The 19,388-nt window shown below is 37.3% G+C and overlaps 1 protein-coding gene across 1 annotated transcript in view; it reads left to right on the top strand.

Moving 5' to 3' along the window:
* The window catches only part of SLIT2 (slit guidance ligand 2), a gene marked incomplete at both ends in the record, with an annotated part of 373,384 nt that overhangs the window by 339,283 nt on the left and 14,713 nt on the right, over window positions 1-19,388 (top strand). The window contains 3 exon segments of the mRNA XM_080697867.1: window positions 3,708-3,845; window positions 3,939-4,179; window positions 5,114-5,244. Of these exon segments, the coding sequence (XP_080553993.1) occupies window positions 3,708-3,845; window positions 3,939-4,179; window positions 5,114-5,244 (510 nt within the window).

The raw sequence follows: 19,388 nt of genomic DNA, 5'->3' as shown, positions 1-19,388 counted from the left end.
CAAATGCCGGGATTACAAGCATGCACCACCACACCCGGCTGAGAATTTGGTTTTAATGTAACCAAAAATGTTATGATCTGAAAGAACACCTTTGAGTCTGCAAGGTGGGAAGATGAAGGGGCTCGGTTTCCTAGGCTTCTCTGCACACTCTCGGTCCACGCCTGTTGCTTTCCTGATACTATAAATAGCATTTCTTTCACCTTAAACATGGACCATAAGATGATTCAGTATTTCCAAAATGTATTTGGTATCAAATGACAGGACCCTTCTGCTGCAATCCTTAAATATTTTAAAGGTTTATCAATGGCAATGTCTATTTCCAGAGCTGGCAATAGCCTAGAGATCATCTGATCTATAATCATTTTAAGCACAATGAAACTATGGTCCAAAGAGGCTGGATGGCTCTCCAAAGATTGCAATGTTATTTATCGGCAGAGCTGGGCTGGATGCTTCCATTTGGGTGGTTTTCCTAATACATGTTACCTCTGAAGAGGTTTACAATTTATTAGCCCTACAGTTGGTTTGGTCTGGTTATAACACAGTGGTCGATCGGTGCTGCCATCACACATGTAAAAAATGGCGTTATTTGTTCCTTCACACAATATTTATTGAGTATCTTCCATAACCAGGGCACGTGGTAATAATGCCATTTTATATTTTTGTAATGGTCTACGGTTTTCACACACTTCATCTTCTCAAGTGAAATGACCCAAGCTTAATTGCCAGAGGATTCCGAGTGTTAACAACTACTCAGTCCAAAAACAATTTTGTAAGAATAGATGGGATTTGAACTATTACTTTAGGATTTTGCTATTTACCGAGTAGCTCATCAGATATTCTAAATCAAGTGTACAAGTGGAGTCAATGGACCCTGACTGCCTTTCAGGGGTCAATATAAACTATTTATTCTCAAGTTTTCTTTTGACAGTATATTTGTTTCAAATTAGATTAAAAATCTTAGCTTTTAGATTATAGAGATACCAGTTATAGCACTGGCTGATTCCATTCAGTTTCTTATTGAGAAAGAAAAGGATAGGTTTAATTCTGGTTTTCATTATATTCCAGTTTATATCCCTCTGCAAAAACTAAAAACACTATTAAATTTTTTACCTTACACAAAATTTTGCATCACATTTTATTCAACTGAGCATGATAGGAAATTTTGCTAGAGCCTTACATCTTTTATCTGCCCACAATTGAATTTGGCAAACTGAACGTACTTCACTTACGTAAAAAAGATAATCATGTCTCAGAGATAGTTTTCCAGAACTGCTTATTTGCCGGATACATTTTACATGGCTTTGTGCATTGTAGTTATAAGATAAAGTATCAGTAGCACTTAATGGGAACCATAAAAATAAGAGAATTTGTCTTTCGAAAAAGATTGATTCTTAATTAAATATCTCCTATTATCATCAGATCTCATGCTCTTAAAAGTGCATTTTGCTGGATGACACACTGATCAAAAAGTAAAGTCCATGCTTGTCAGCAGTCAGTAGTAACTCATGAGCTTATTCTTATGTGTATGTAGGTTAGCTGAAAACAAGTTAACTCAAGAGTGCACGCTAGTACTCCCATCTTATAAATAATTGGATGTGGTGGGAAAGATAGTTGCAGAAAGAAAATGGACTTAAAAAACCAGACACAATGAAGCTGGCAAAGAAAATCTCTACTGACAGATGGTGTTTGGACAAGTCGCAATGTTATTTCAACTTTATTTTCCTCTTTCTGAGCTAACAGAGTGGGTTTTAGTTTTCTTATTTTATTATATACCTCATAAATCTCCCAAATTGCTTTGAGATATTTTTAGACCATGATATGCCATAAGCAGTACTTTGAAGCATGCATCTTATGTAGTTGGCTTTTGGGCTTACTAAACAATATATTTTATATTCTTTACTTTCTTCCTCACTTCTTGTCCGTAGAGGGAGTATGATAGGTTTTATTGATAATACAGACTTTAAGGGATATTTGTTTAAAATTGTCTTTCTGTGTTTAAGCTTGGTCTGAGAAACAAAAGACCATCAAAAATGTTGACCATGACATAACTCCCATTTCTAACGGGCTTGAAAAATAGTATTTAAAAAGAGAATATAAACTCTTAGACAGCCACTGTAGTGAATGCATGGTTCTCTTATCTTTTACTTTGATTTCCTTTCTCAGATAAATAATTCAAAGTGTTTCAAAGCATTTCTTCTTTCTTTAAATGCTTGGCACTTTGGCTGCTCTGCTCACATTAACATTGATGGAAGTTCTCTTCTAGGGCCTTGTCCATCTATTTGAGAATCGGTATGGCCACTTAGGATCCATTTAACTCCAGGCGTGCTGTTTACTTTGGTTTATTATGGTTTAGCATTAAAACAAGCTGGCTGCAGAGCAAGCATGCTTATGCAATGAGCTCATTTTACTTCTTAATCCATACTTGCAAGCTGAAAAAGTGTGTTACTCTTAGAAGGTATGCACTTTCGTTTGTTTTAATTTATCAATTCTCCAGAAACTTACATCCTGATTTTTTATTTTAAGACAAAATTCTTGGCATTCAGTACTGCCACATTCATTTGGGTGTTTTAATTGCCCTTACTTATATCCTAATATCTTTGAAGTAGAACAGTGGATATTCAGTGCCAAATAAATCATGAAGACTTATATAAAGACTTGTAAAAAATTCAGATGAATGACATAGGCATTGTGACATAGTATTAGACTATAACATAAGAGTTACAAGAACACAGAACACTACAGTGCTACTACAGTGGATCTGATTCCTGAACATCTGCTAGGTTACTTTTGTGTAGGCAGCATATACAGCATGGATACACGACAAAGGAATAATTCACGTTCAGGTCAGGACAGAGTAGGACAGTGCAAGATTTTATTATGCTACTCAGAAGGGTGTATCATTTAAGACATATAAATTGTTTATTTCTGTGACTTCCCACTTAATTGTTTTAACCACGGGCAACTGAAAACACAGAAAGTAAAACTGGGAACGAGGGAACACTGCTGTGGTTTCAAAACCTTTACCTGTGCCATGGCACTTTTCCTCAGGCATGTGTGAAGTCCTGGGCCCTCAGTTTCAGAGCTAGAGTAGAGATTTAATAGTCAGCACTAGAGAAGGACAGGTTGTAAAGGGAGACCTGAGAAACTGATTATCTGACAGCTAGATATCCAGGCTGTCTTGTCATAATACTTGGGCTTGATTCAAGGATGAGGCACAGGGATGTTGAGTATCCTTGGGCAAGGTACTTGACCTGTTTTTCTCTGGTTTCCTCTTTTATACAGAAGGTATAATGATATCACCAATGTCATTCTGAGTAAATTTTATGACATAGAACTTTGAGTATCCCAAAGGTTGAATGAATTAGGCAGAACTGAAAATAAAGGGAACTGCAATCAAAGTGGTGAGAGAGAAAGAGAAAGAGATAAAGAGAGGAAGAGGGAGGGAGGACAATACCCTGGTGCATTTATTTTGTCTTGTTTGGATTCGGATGCTCGGTGCCATCAACTAGATAAAGTCACCATCTCTTTGATGGATCACAATGAGAAACCATGCTATCCTTTTAGCCAGTACTGTTAGACATTCATTTTCTGGGGATGATATAGATAGCCCTTGTTAAAAATGGTACCATTTCTTTTCTAGATGACATGCAACTGTTTTACTGATGTTGGCTAAGTTGAGTTTAAAACTTTACCTGCTTGTCAAACAGGTGTGACTGCACACCAGGCTACATCGGCGAGCACTGTGACATTGATTTTGATGACTGCCAAGGTAACAAGTGTAAAAATGGCGCACACTGCACAGATGCAGTTAACGGCTATACCTGCATCTGTCCTGAAGGCTACAGGTAAAAGCGGGACACACTTATGTTTAGAGTTTGTCTTACAGAATTCAGGTCCCATAAAATCTAACTCACTTCTTTTTTCTCTTTATTCTTTAGTGGCTTGTTCTGTGAGTTTTCTCCGCCTATGGTCCTCCCTCGTACCAGCCCCTGTGATAATTTTGATTGTCAGAATGGAGCACAATGCATCATCAGGCTAAATGAGCCAATATGTCAGTGTTTGCCTGGATACCAGGGAGAGAAGTGTGAAAAATTGGTCAGTGTGAATTTTGTAAACAAAGAGTCGTATCTTCAGATTCCTTCGGCCAAGGTTCGGCCTCAGACAAACATCACACTGCAGGTGAGAGGTCCCCTTCCTATGAGAGCTGATGAGATGGTAGCCAAATTCAACTTCTAGGAATAAGCATCCAGGGTAGCCCAGAGTGAAGTCACATGTGGTGGCACATACCTGGAATCCTGGTACTTGGGGGGCTGAGAGAGGAGGATCCCAAATTTGGGGACAGCTTTAAAAAAATAGGTTGTCTCTAAGCAACCTAGCAAGACCCTGTTTCAAAAATAAAAAATAAACTAGGGCCGGGGATATAGCTTGGGGGTAGAATGCCCCTGGGTTCAACCCTCAAGACACAAAAAATAATTAACTTTTTTTTTGTTTGTTTGTGTATTTGTGTGTTTGTTTGTTTTGTGGTACTGGGGATTTAATCCAGGGCCATTCTACTCCAAGTTACATCTCCATTCTCCAGCCCTACTTTTTTTTTTTTTTTAATTCTGAAACAGTGTCTCACTAAATTGTGGAGGGCCTTATTAAGTAGCTGAGGCTGGCCTCAAACCTTTGATCCTGCCGTCTCATCTTTCCAAGTACTGGGACTACAAGTGTGCACCACTACACCTGGGTCATTTTTTTAAAATATGGATTTTGAGAGCTCATTTTGCTAAGTGAAGTCACATTTAGCATATGCCAAGAACAAAGCCTATAACAGGAGCCCAGTCAGCAGATAAGTGTGTATCTCCAGCAAAGAAAGTTCTGAGCACATCCAATTGTGTTTACTGATATATTTGTTATCTTTTTTCAATTTCTTTATTAATTTATGTTGAAAAGAGCACTTTGTGGACAAGACACTTCAAACAACAATTTGAGCATGCAACATTTTCTCATGGCCATAAGCCAAAAAAATAAACTATAATAAAACTCGTGTCCCTTGGCAGTCCATTTGTTTTTGATGACCTGTGTTCGGGTGGCAATACAGCCTAGTAACGTTGAGGTCACTTTCTCCTAGATCGCCACAGATGAAGACAGTGGCATCCTCCTGTATAAGGGTGACAAGGACCACATTGCCGTGGAACTCTACCGAGGGCGAGTCCGCGCCAGCTACGACACCGGCTCCCACCCGGCTTCTGCCATTTACAGGTGAAGATCTCTCAGTTACTGGTAAAGGTGAAAACCATTGTTTAATGAAGAACTGCTTCTCCTCTCTATTTTATAACGGGCAGGGGAGAGAATAATTTGACTATAGCAGATGTCCTCATCTGGTTTAGGTGGCTGTAAAAGAATACCTGAGACTGTTCTTTAAGGAACAGAGTTTTATTTGTTGTACTTCTGGAGTCTGGGAAATTCAAGGTTGAGAGGCCCACGGCTGGTAAGGGTCACCTAGCTGTGTTATCCCATAGTAGAAAGCAGGAGGGGAGAGAAGATATGCAAGAGATGGAGTAGAGAAATGAAGGAGTGAAGCATCCTTTTATCAGGACCCTAGTCCCACAATGGTTGACCCGCACCCTTGATAGCAGCAGTGATCTGCTCATGAAGGTGGACACGTCAATGATCTAATCACCGTGTGTGTGTGTGTGTGTGTGTGTGTGTGTGTGTGTGTGTGTTACTAGGAATCTAGGGATGGAACCCAGGATGTTCTTCCTCTACAATGGACCCCCAGACCTATTTTATTTTTCATTTGAAAACAGAGTCTTGCTAAGTTGCTGAAAACCTCACTAAATTGCTTAGGTTGACTTGGAAGCTGCAATTTCTCAGGCTCCCAAGTACTGGAATTACAAATGTGCACTACCACGCCTGGCTCCTAATCTTTTTTTTTTTTTTTTTTTTTTTTTTGCGGGTCTGGGGATGGAACCAGGGTCATTTGCCCTTCAAGCTACACCCCCTGACCTATTTTTTATTCTTTATTTTGAAACAGGGTCTCACTGAGTTGCAAAGGGCCTTACTAAGTAACTAGGCTGTCTGCAAACCGTGATCCTTCTGTCTCAGCCTCCCAAATGCTGGGATTACAAGCATGTGTCATCACACCTATCTTTCCTAATCATTTCTTAAAGGTCCCACCAGAGGTTAAGTTGTACCAGAGGTTAAGTTTCCAACACATAAAATTTGAGGGGATACATTTGGGGCATAACAACAGGCTTTATGATACCCTTAGTATCACCACCAATACACTAATTTTTTGGCATACTGCAAATGTCTTCACATGCTAATGTCTTCACATGTTGAAATAATTGTCACCCTTCAGAAAAGGCATCCCAAAGTCATGGATGGTTTTTCCAAGTGGGTAATTTAATCAATCAAGTCAAGCACAAGGCAAGAATGTGCTCTCACCCTTTGGGTCTTCAAAAGCTCTCATTTTATAGATAAGTACTCATCTCCTACAGGTGGCCTTCACGTTAGCAATATAGCAGGAGTGACTGTGGCTAGAGTAAACTAACAGCAAACCTTTGTCAAGTCAAGTCTAAAAACGCTCCGTTCACCCTATGTGAAAATATCAGCCTAGGTTTTGCCAGACTCCTGGTTTATCCAAGAAAGACAAAAAATATCAGTGCTTTTTTTAATGTAAAGTTTTCCACCTCTCCTTTTAATATCAATTCACATTTTTTAATACCATGTATGAGCAGGAAACATACTGTAGGCCAGACAGACTGGTCAAGAAGTACATGGATGTTGATTGTGCCATGAAGTGGGGCAAGTGACCTGTGTTTGATTAACATAATTCTGGTATATATAAATGTGTTTCTGAAGCCTTCACATCTTATCTGATTCATTATAATCAGTTCTGGGAAAATAGATGCCAGTTGCAGCCACAAGTGGAATGTGATAATTTTTTTGGTGGTGAGCTGGCCCACTTGGGACTATTTAGAGCCTGAAATCAGTCACCTAATTATTGGTTTCCAAGTGGAATACAATAGTTATATTTTACTTCCAAATGGTGATGAATTAGTGCCAACATTTTGGCTATTACTAGGCCTTAAATTATATAGCCGCAATGTGTTTCAGCCCATAAGAAGATTTCACAAATATGTGGTTTGTTTATATTTTTTAGTTTTTGATAATAAAGTAGTATGAAATTCCCAGAAACCATACTGAGGTTGTTTTTTTTTTTTTTGGGGGGGGGGGTTGGCTTATTATAGCTAGCATCTACCTAAAATATACTAAAATTATTTCTAGATAAATTATAGAAACCCAAGTGATTATAACCAAATGAGGACTTAACATAAAGAGCTTATTTGAGTTCATGTTTATTTCCATTTTGTCTAACAAACGAATGTACCCTCTGATATTTATAACAGCGATATTACACCATATACTCTTCATTAGAAAGCAAAAGTCCATGTTTTGGGGAAAATATTTTCTATAGAAACTTATAGTATGAGGTCTAAGGAAACAACTTTAATTTAATTCTTGCCTTTTAATTTTTATTTTTTTAAATTTTTACTTATAAGTAAAACATATTGAAAATGGTATACATTTAGACTATGCTTGGTGCCCTCTCCCTCCCCCGGTTCCCCTTCCTCCCTCCCAACAATGAGTATCCAGATTAACGATGCTATATTAATTCTTGCCTTTTACAATATGACAGACCATTTAGAAAAGCTACTGCATCATATTTTAGTAAAAGAAGAGTCAACAATTATCTAGAATCCAAATAGGCAGAAATGTATAATAATAATTTATATTCTTTATATACTACATTAAGAAAAATAATAATATAATAAAAAAGAAAGGGAAGTAAAGAGGGAGGAAGAAAATGAGAAAGCCAATATACACAGTTCAGTTAAAAAATATTCAACAGACCTGAGCATGGTGGTAAACACTTATAATCCCAGCACTTGGGAGGCTGAGACAGGATTATTGCAGGTTTGAGGCTAGCCTCAGCTTCTTAGTGAATTCCCACGCACACACAACTTAGTGAGACCCTGTTTTAAATAAAAATTTATAAAATGGGCTGGGGTTGTAGCTCGGAGGTAGAATGCCCTTGGGTCCAATCCCCAGTACTGCAAAAATAAAATATAAATAAGGCAGAACAGTGGTAAAGGAGGGTAAACAAAAATTTTTTTTAATATATTTGCCTCAAGAAAGCTAGGCACAGAGAAAAAGAAAATGGGTATAAGTAAGGCTACTGCATATATGCCATTTTATATTATTTTGGTTTCTGAACCATTTGGACATCATTAACATTAAAATAAGGTAGAATTAATAGAAAAAAAAAAGCCAATGCTCTAAAGACATTCTGCCTTGGTTTGAGCACCAGCTTTGATTCCCATTAACAGTGCGTCTTGGACAAATCACATCAGCAATCTGGGCCCAACTGGGAAATGAGATAAAAAACAGTGGTGTCATTTCTATGGAATTGTGGTTGAGAATTGTATGTATGTATGCGTTATGGTACTGGGGATTGAGCCCAAGACTCAATCCCCAGTACCATAATATTGGAGATATTCTATCTCCAATCTACACTCCCAGCTCCATTTTCATCTTTATTTTGAAATAGAGTCTTTCTAACTTGCTAAGGGTCTCACTAAGTCTCTGAGGCTGGCCTCAAACCTATGATCCTCCTGTCTCAGTCTCCCAACTACTGGGACCATAGCATGTGCCACCACTCCCAGGAGATTTTATTATTTGACACACATAAAATATTCAGAAAAGTACACAGAAAACAGTGAAAACAGTGATCAATGATAGCTGTTGATACTACAAATCCCGAATGTCCAAACTGAGCTGCCTTCATTTGCTTCACTCAAACCTATATTTATGTTTCCGTTGCATACCGTAGTCACTGGAAGATGTCAAGAGCTTCTCTGGCTCCCACACCTTAATCCTTAACTTAATTCTGTTCTTCCCTTCACCCCCAACTTGCAGTTTGTTCCATGTCTTATTTCAGGCTTCGATTCACATATCAGAAAATGGCACAGTCTCTGTTTGGTTGTTGTTGTTTGTTGTTTTGGTTTTTGTTTTGGTTTTTATGTTGTTGTTGCTTTTGTTGTACTGGGGATGGAAGCCATGGGCCTTCTACCTCTGGGCTACACCCCCGACCTATTTTATGTTTTATTTGGAAACAGGGTCTTACTAAGTAGCTGAGGCTGGCTTCAAATCTGTGTGATCCTCTTGTCTCAGCCTCCTAAATACTGGGAGTACAAGTGTGTGCCACTATGCCCAGATGCAGTCTCTTTTCTTGCCTTTACAAATGTGAAATCTTTGATGGGAGGTACTACTCCTCTGAGATTACAGTAGACTCCATCAATAACAATCGTTGAATTCACTTGCCCATAAGTTGCTTAATAAATATTTTGTTTGATTAAACTGCATGTGTAAGTCATGATTTGTTTACAATTTATATAACATTAATTAAAAATGCCCAGCACTGATGTTTCTAAAGACGGCATTTTACATATTATTATTTCAGAGAACTTGTCCAGTTTTAGTTCAATTTTATTAGCATAATTCTATGCTAAGTAAAATTTACTTTGGTCAACCATTGTTTCCTAAACTATGTATTACTGAATGTACGTTTGGAGCATTGCACATGGTTTTTCTATATAGGGACTTTCTGTTGCCTGTTATCAGGTTTGGTTGGTTACAAGGTCTATAAATTTTCAAACTTACATTATAAAAAGAAACTCAACAGATATGTTCTGTATTTTTGAGGGGTTCATTCTCACTGGGGAGCTAAGCAGTAGACAGACTATGCGATGGTCTTATTTTTTTTAATTTTTCATTGGTGCATTATATTCATACATCATAATGGGGTAAAAAACTTGTGTGTACATACATGTACACATCACTGATTTAACCTCTACCCAATTCCCACCCCTTCCCTCCCCATCCCTCCTTTCCTTGCTTGGCTTAGTGGTTGACTTCAATATATGTATGTACATTGCGTGTTTTAGAGAATTTCCTTCCATCCCCTCCTTTAGGTTGTCTTGTTTGCTCCTCTATAGGATTTCCTTTTTCATCTAGAGTTCCTCCTATGACTCATTTCTCCTTAGCTTTCACATATTAAGGAAAGCATCTTATTTCTTATTTTTTGTGACTAATCTCACTTAGCATAATGTCCTCCAGTTCCATCCATTTCTCTGAAAATGATGTAATTGAGGTTTATTTTAATGACTGAGCAGAATTCCACTGTGTACATATCCCACAGTTTTGTAATCCATTCATCTGTTGATGGACATCTTGGCTGGTTCCATAGTTTGGCTATGGTGGTGGCTCATGGCTGTAATCCCAGAGCTTGGGAGGCTGAGACAGGAGGATCACAAAGGTTCGAAGCCTGCCTCAGCTACTGGTCTTATTTTTAATATAACCATTCAGTCGTTCTGGTCATATCTTATGAGAAGGCACCAGCATTAGCTCTATGACCTTTTAGCTCAGCTTCCCTCCTTTCAACAATTAGAATTCCAGCTGTTTTCTCACACATGATGTGGGAATTGAACAAATGCAGAACCCCCATCACAAGGCATCACACCAGACCCCTGACCAGGGGTGCTGGTAATCCATGGATTCTCTTCCTGCAGAGGTACTCAGACACCACCAAACAATATCCAAGTGAGAACTGCATTGCTTCACACATTAGCCACAGTGTGTTCAGTGTAGTGGTCCTGTTCCATTGAAGTAGATTTTATCTGAATGTATCTGCCACAAAAGCATTGACTATAACATGGTAAATCATTTCTTGAGAATTTCCTACTGAAAAATTCCTATAAGTACAGTACACATAAATATCTTTAATCTCCTTTGTCTTCCTTCTCTTTTTACACTTTTATTGGTATATTATAATTTCACATCTTAGTGATAGTGGCATATCATTATCAGTATCATTATTACAAGTACTAGAGATTGAACATAGGACATTCTACATCTGAGCTACACCCCCACACCTTTAATTTTTTTTTTTTTTTTTTGGAACAGGGTCTCACTAGGTTGCTAAGAGTCTTACTAAGTTACTAAGACTGGCTTCAAACCTGCATTTCTCCTTTCTCAACCACTCAAATATTGAAATCACAGATGTGTACCACCACACCCAGCTGGGCATTAAATTTCTTTTAATTCATAAAGATAGGCAGAGAGATTTTTATTAATAACTGCGCTATGTAGAAGTATCTTCAACTCAGAGATATCAAGATGAGATGACCAGTTGAGTTTGTCTGTTTTTATTTTATTTTATTTATTTTTTATTAAACAAAATGTTATTGAACATAAACGGTATACATTTAAACTATATTTGGTGCCCTCTCCCCCCGCCCCCATTTTCCCTTCCCCCCTCCCACCAATGGTTGTCCAGGTTAACCATGTCTTATTCATAATTTTACACATGTTCAGATGTAGACCCTCATTAATCAAGATCAGCCTTCCTCCTCTCCTATCTTTCCATTCAAACTTTGCTGATATTTCCCCTCCATTATCTGGAGTCCCACTAGTATCCTCTGTGTTTCCTAGTTTGGGCATATTAGAGGAAACATATGTACCTTCTCCTTCTGTGCTTGGCTGATCTCACTTAACATAATGTTCTCCAGGGCTTTCCATCTTCTTGCAAATGATATAATTTTATTCTTCTTTACGGCTGAATAGAATTCCATTGTGTGTATTTCCCAAAGATTTGCTATCCATTCATCTGTTGATGGAGATCTGGGTTGGTTCCATATTTTAGCTATTACGAATTGTGCTGCTATGAACATAGGTATGCATATGTTGCTGTAGTTCTCTGAATTCAGCCCCTTTGGAAAGATACCCAGGAGTGGTATAGCTGGATCATATTGTGGATCTATTCCCACCTTTCTTAGGAATCTCCACACAGATCTCCATAGTGGTTGAACTAGTTTGCACTCCCACCAACAGAGTAAAAGAGTTCCTCTTTCCCCACAGCATCACCAGCATTTGTTATTTGATTTCTTTATGCTTGCCACTCTGACTGGAGTTAGAAGGAATCTCAGTGTAGTTTTGATTTGCATTTCCCTGATGGCCAGTGATGAAGAACATCTTTTCATGTATCTATTGGCCCTTTGTATCTCTTCTTTTGTGTCTATTAATTCATTTGCCCATTTCTTGATTGGGTTGTTTGTTTTTGCTAGAGTCCTTTGAGCTCTTTGTATATTCTAGATATTAGCCCCTTATCAGAATGGTGACTGGTAAAGATCTTTTCCCATTCTGTAGGCTTCCTCTTTAGGTTGTTGATAGTTTCCTTTGATGAGAAGAAACTTTTTAGTTTGATGCTATCCCACTTGTTTATTCTTGATTTAATTTCCTGAGCTTTGGAGGTTTTGTTGAGAAAGTTACTGCCTATGCCAATATGTTGTAGTGTTGAACCTATGCTCTCCTCTACTAACTTCACAGTCTCAGGTCTAATCTCTAAGTCTTTGATCCATCTTGAGTTGATTCCTGTGCTTGGTGAGATATAGGGGTTTAGATTCATCTTTTTAAAAATGGTTAGCCAGTTCTCCCAGCACCATTTGTTGAAAAGGCTGTCTTTTCTCCAGCGTATGAGTTTGGCCCCTTTGTCAAAGATTAATTGACTAAAGATGTATGGATTTGTTTCTGTATCTTCTATTCTAATCCACTGGTCAGTATATCTGTTATTGTGCCAGTACCATGCTATTTTTACTACTATTGCTCTATAGTATAGTTTGAAGTCTGGGATTGTAATGCCTCCTGCATGTTTCTTATTGCTGAGAATTGCTTTGGCTATTCTGGGTCTTTTCTTTCTCCATATAAATTTCATGATTGATCTTTCTAGGTCTCTGAAGAATGTCGCTGGTATTTTAATGGGAATTGCATTGAATCTATAGATCAGTTTTGGCAGAATGGCCATTTTGATGATATTTATTCTGCCTATCCACGAGCACAGGTGATCTTTCCATCTTCCAAGGTCTTCTTCAATTTCTTTCTTTAATGTTTTATAGTTTTTGTTGTAGAGATTTTTTACATCTTGTGTTAGATTTATTCCTAGGTGTTTTATTGGTTTTGAGGTTATAGTGAATGGAATTGTTTTCTTTGTTTCTTTCATTGTGGATTCATTGTTGGCATAAAGAAAAGCCACTGTAGGCAGGGCGTAGTGGCACACGCTTGTAATCCCCGCGCTTAGGAGGCGGAGACAGGAGGATCGCGCTGGTTCGAAGCCAGCCTCACTGGCTTAAGAGACTCTGTTTCCACATAAAAATGTTAAAAAAATAGGTCTGGGAGTGTAGCCCATGGGAGTGTAGCCCGGAGGTAGAAGGGCTTCCAGGAACCCCAGTACCACCAAAAAAACCCACACACACAAGAAAAGCCACTGATTTCTTTAGGTTGATTTTGTATCCTGCGACTTTGCTGAATTTGTCAATCAGCTCCAGCAGTCTCTTGGTTGAGTTCTTTGGGTCTTCCAGATAAAGGATCGTGTCATCTGCGAATAAGGATAATTTTAATTCCTCTCTTCCTATGTGAATTCCTTTGATTTACTTATCTTGCCTTATTGCTGCAGCAAGAGTCTCAAGAACTATATTGAAAAGGAGTGGTGATAGTGGGCATCCTTGCCTTGTTCCTGACTTTAGCGGAAATTCTTGGAGTTTTTCCCCATTCAATATGATGTTGGCTTTGGGTTTACAGTATATTGCCTTAATGATGTTGAAGTACTTTCCTTCTATCCAAATTTTTTGCAGTGTTTTTAACAAAAATGGGTGTTAGATTTTGTCGAATGCTTTTTCAGCATCTATTGCTATTATGATGTGGTTTTTGTTCTTGGTTCCATTTATGTGGTGAATAACATGTATTGATTTGCATATGTTGAACCAGCCTTGTTTTTCTGGGATGAAACCAACTTGGTCATGATGTATTATTCTCTTGATATAGTTTTGAATGCGTATAGCTAATATTTTGTTTAGAATTTTTGCATCTATGTTCATTAAGGATATTGGTCTGAAGTTTTCCTTTCTTGAAGTATCTTTATTTGGTTTGGGGATTAATGTGATACTGGCTTCATACAAAGAATTTGGGAGAGTTCCATCTCTTTCAATTTCCTGGAACAAGTTATGAAGTATTGGTATTAGTTGTTCACTGAAGGTTTTGTAAAATTCAGCTGGAAACCCATCTGATCCTGGGCTTTTCTTTGGTGGAAGAATTTTTATTGCTGTTTCTATTTCTTTCTTTGCTATTGGTTGGTTTAGGATTGCTATATCCTCTTGGCTGAGTGTAGGTAGGTTAACTGCTTAGAAATCTATCAATTTCTTCCATGTTTTCGAGTCTATTGGAATATAAATTTTTAAAGTAGTTTCTGATATTTTTTTTAATTTCTTCACTCTCTGTGGTGATATCTCCTTTTCATTTCTTATTTTGATAATTTGAATTGATTCTCTTTTTCTTTTGGTTAGGTTGGCCAGGGGTTTATCAATTCTATTAATCTTTTCAAAGAACCAACTTTTTGTTTTATTGATTCTTTGAATTGTTTTTTTGTTGTTGTTGTTGTTGTTCTCTATTTCATTTATTTCTGCTCTAATTTTAATGATTTCTTGCCTTCTGCTGGCTTTGGGAATAGACTGTTGCAGAGTTTCCAAGTCCTTGTGTTGTGTCATTAGGTTCTTTACTTGGTGGTTCTCTGTCCTTCTTATGTGGGCACTCAAAGCAATAAACTTTCCTCTTAATACTACCTTCATAGTGTCCCATAGATTTTGGTAGGCTGTGTCTCTGTTTTCATTTGTTCCCATAAATTTCTTTATTTCTTCCCTAATTTCTGCTCTTACCCATTCATCATTTAATAGTGTATCATTCATTCTTGATCTTTTTGAATACGTTCTTTCGAGTTTCCTGTTGTTGATTTCTACTTTTATTCCATTGTGGTCTAAAAAGATGCAAGGAATTATATTACATATTTTCAATTTGCTGGTATTATCTTTGTGTCCCAGGATGTGGTCTATTTTGGAGAAGGTTCCATGGGCTGCTGGAATTCTGTAGTTCCTGGTTGAAATATTCTGAAAATATCTATTAGGTCCATTTGGTTTATGGTTTCCTTTAGTTCTAAAGCGTCTTCACTCATCTTTGGCCTTGAAGATCGATCCAGTGGTGTGAGAGGCATATTAAAGTCTCCCAGAATTATTGTATTTAGGTCTATTTGGGATCTGATGTCCAGAAGGATTTGTTTTACAAATGTGGTTGCACCCACATTTGGGGCATAAATATTTACTATCATTATATCTTCCTGGTGTATTGTTCCTTTTAATAAAAGGAAGTGCCCTGATTTGTCTCTTTTGATGTGTTTTAGTTTAAAGTCTGTTTTGTTGGATATCAGGTTGCTACCCCTGCTCTTTTTTGGTCACCAATGGCATGGTATATCTTTTTCCATCCTTTCACTTTCAGTCTGTGAATGTCTTTGGCTGTAAGGTGAGTTTCTTGTCTGGTTTTAGATTTCTGTCCCATTGCATAGATTATGCCAACAGATACTTTAAATTTTTAAGGCAAAAAGCTGGAGCTCACATAAACAAAAACGAAGCTTTGCTTTTATTAAACTACTATAATACTTGAATATTCATAATTAATATTCAAATATAAAAAAGTTATTCCTCATGTGCCCTACGTGAGTAAAGAAAAAAAATCAGAAATATTTAGATAATTTTTTTCTTTTAAGCCCCACACTTTAAAACTCCTTTTATGCCACAAGCCACAGGCATACTTGGGAAATTGCATGGTATTTATACATCTATTTACAGTCTAGAAATTTAAGAGAAATAAAATCTTAGGTAATAGATGAGTATAGTAAAACTAAATTACATAATAGTGGTAATAAATGAAATTTATGTTCCCGGTGGAAAGGCTGAAAGTTAAGTGGTTCACTTGTTACATCTTGTGAGTCATCAAATACATAGTTCCCCAGAGAATGGTGAATGAGAGTTTATCAATAATTCTCAGACTCTTAAAAGATACTATGTATTGCAAGTGGATGTACAGGGGCTGGCTGTGATAGACTGAAAAATCAATGATCTCTCTGTCTTCCTGTGTAACAATTGGTGTACCAGTTACGACGTTTTATAAAGGATATGTTGGCAAAGGATGTTCAAACAACCCCAGTTTATCTTATGCTAGAAAACACAGTATGAAGCTTTTATGCACACGCGTGTGCACATACATACACATGTATTCTTATGTGTCTATATATGTATATGCTTATATGTATGCATATATATAAAATTTTGTGTGTGTGGTACTGGGTACTGAACCCAAGGTTGAAATACCTCTGAACTACACCCCAAATTTATTATTTATTTATTTATTTATTATTTGTTTTTGTGAAACTGGAGATTTAATCCAGGGACATTCTACAAGCAAACTATATCCCCAGCCTTATTTTTTATTTTTTATTTTGAAACAGGGTCTCACTTAATTACAACAGACCTCACTAAGTAGCTGAGGCTGGCTGTGAACCTGTGATCCTTCTGTCTCAGCCTTTTAAGTACTCAGCCACCACACCTTGCTAAGTTGCTGAGGCTAGCCCTGAACCTGCAATCCTTCTGCCTTAGCCTCCTGAATACTGGGATGACCACCTATACCACCACATTCAGCTCCAATTTAAAATATTCTTAATTCCAATATATTCTGGGCCCCATACATACATTATCTTTAAAAATATATGATGTCATATATTTTATAATATTTACCTATTAAAAGGACAGAGTCGCTGGGTGTGGTGGTGCACGCTTGTAATCCCCACTCCTGAAAAGCAGAGACAGGAGGATCGTGCAGGTTCAAAGCCAGCCTCTCTGGCTTAAGAGACCCTGTTTCCAATAAAAATATAAAATCGGTCTGGGAGTGTAGCCCGGAGGTAGAAGGGTTTCCAAGAACCCCAGTACCACAAAAAAAAAAAAAGACAAAGTCAGGAGGCCTCACTTAAATCCAAGAGATATAAATAAAATTAAACTCAGTAGTAACTCTTATCAGGTAATAAAATAATCATATTAGATATCTGATATTTTTATGGGGAGAAAATCTTAGTGTGACACTCATAATTGGGAAAATAGAATTCACACCCAATTTTCAAAAATCACATTCTACATAGGCAATCTTATAACCTTCAAATTCTCATCTTATGATTATTACGTAGGTTTTCTTTACAATTCAGTCATTTTTTTGGTGAATGTACCAAGTTGTCCAATCATCATATAAGGTTCTCTGCTATGTAACAAAACCTGGGCTATCTGGGGGAGATAGTGTGCATCCAAAGTTGCTAGGGGTTAAAACACATGCCATTTGCATAGTACTAGGTATTCTTCTGGGTTTTTATTGAAAAAGTGATGTATAATAATTACAGCACATACACTGGAAGGCAAGCTGGCTTCAACTCCATTTAGCTGCTAGCTAATTAACTGTGTCCCTTTGGGTATCCTAAGGCCCAACATACACTTGTGAGGCTTAAATGAGATAATTGATGTGAAGTTCCTTGAAAAGTAAGTACTTGGCCCACAGGTACTCTTTACATTTCTTAATCCTTGTATAATCCTTTACGCTTATTACTTACATTACTCTAGGAAGGAAGAACAGAGACAAATCACCCAATACTACCGCACCAACCAAGGACACACATTTAATGAGAGGTAGCACAAGTTCAGCAAGATTTATCTTTCAACATTATCCTTCAAGATAATGCCACTGAAAATTCACAATTTATTAAGTAAAATAAATTGTTCATAAGTTTTTCAAGAAATACATACTTATAACCTATTGATTTTATAGTAAGTAGTTTAGTTAAAAATACTTGAAGCATATTGATTATCATTATAATCAATAGTATTAGTAAAACAAAAGTCCTCTTGTTCCTAATAGATCTTACTTGTATTTATGTAACATTTATTGAGTATCTACTATTGATCAGACATTCTACCAAATGCATTAAGAAATAAACAAGTATATAATATATCACCCCTACTTTAAAGTAGTTTGCAAATTCTGGGAACTAAAAGGTATGCACTAAAAAATGCAACATAGGCTGGGCGTGGTGGTACACGCTTGTAGTCCCCATGCTGGGAGGCTGAGACAGCAGGATTGTACAATTTCGAAGCCAGCCTCAGGTACTTAGTGAGGCTCTCAGCAACTTAGTGAGACTCTGTTTCCAAATAAAATATAAAATAGGTCTGGGAGTATAGCCTGGAGGTAGAAAGCCTCTGGGTTCCACCCCCAGTACCACACACACACACAAAAAAAATTGCAACATAGAAGGGAACTAAATAAATTGAGTAAAGTAAACTGAAGACAAAATGGCCTGGCTTCTGTTTCCCAGCTAAAACACTAATAGAATGGTGTAAAAAGATTGAACAGTTTTAAGCCATTCAAACATCATCATTAGCAAAAATGTGGCTGAACAATCAATATGTAACCAAGAACCTATTTGCCAGTACATATGTTTTTTTACTTTATAATTTTAAAGAAAATTGAGGGAGGCTCATTATTAATACTCATAATCTAGGTAAGATAAATGTTTATAGAACACCCATATAAAACTGCTTATTGAGTTGTATATGACCCCAAGACAAAAGTAATTGGCTTCTACTCTGTTTAGGTATTGTTCATGCTGTACTTTAAACTTTGAGTAACTTGAACATGACATTTCACCCAAATAAATGTTTGTATTTGTTCCAGTTTTTAGCACTATTTTACAATTAATTTTTTATATTTTATTTTAGTTTTATGTGGATCATATTGAAAATGCCATTCATTCACATGGTACTTGGTGCCCTCACCCCCTCCCCACTTCCCCTTTCCTCCTTCCTAACAATGAGTGTTCAGGTTGACCTCTAGTTTTGCTGAGGCTCCCCTCCATTACCTGGTGTCCCTCTGTTATCCCTAATACTCCCTAGTTTGGGCATATTAGAGAAAACATATGTCCCTTCTTCTTCAGTACTTGGATGATCTCACTTAACATAATGTTCTCCAGGTCTTTCCATCTTCTTGCAAAGACATGAATTTGTTCTTCTTTATTGCTGTGTAGAATTTCATTGTGTGGATTTCCCATGATTTTGCAATCTGTTCATCTGTTGATGGACACCTAGGTTGGTTCCATATTTTGGCTATTAGAAATTGTGTTGCTATGAACATGGGTATGCATATATTACTGTAGTTCTCTGATTTCAACCCCTTTGGAAAGATAACCAGAAGTGGTATAGCCAGATCATATGGGGGAATCCATTCCCAGTTTTCTAAGGAATCTTCATGGTGGCTGAACTGTGGTATTTTACACTCCCACCAACAGTGTAAAAGAGTTCTCTTTCCCCACATCCTCACCTGCATTTGTTGTTATTTGATTTCTTTATGCTTGCCACTCTGGGGTTAGA

This window comes from Muscardinus avellanarius, assembly GCF_963383645.1.
Source record: "Muscardinus avellanarius genome assembly, chromosome: 6".
NCBI classification, from domain to species: Eukaryota; Metazoa; Chordata; class Mammalia; order Rodentia; family Gliridae; genus Muscardinus; species Muscardinus avellanarius.
Note: the sequence above shows the minus strand (reverse complement) of the source record. Positions and strands in the feature narration are given on the sequence as shown.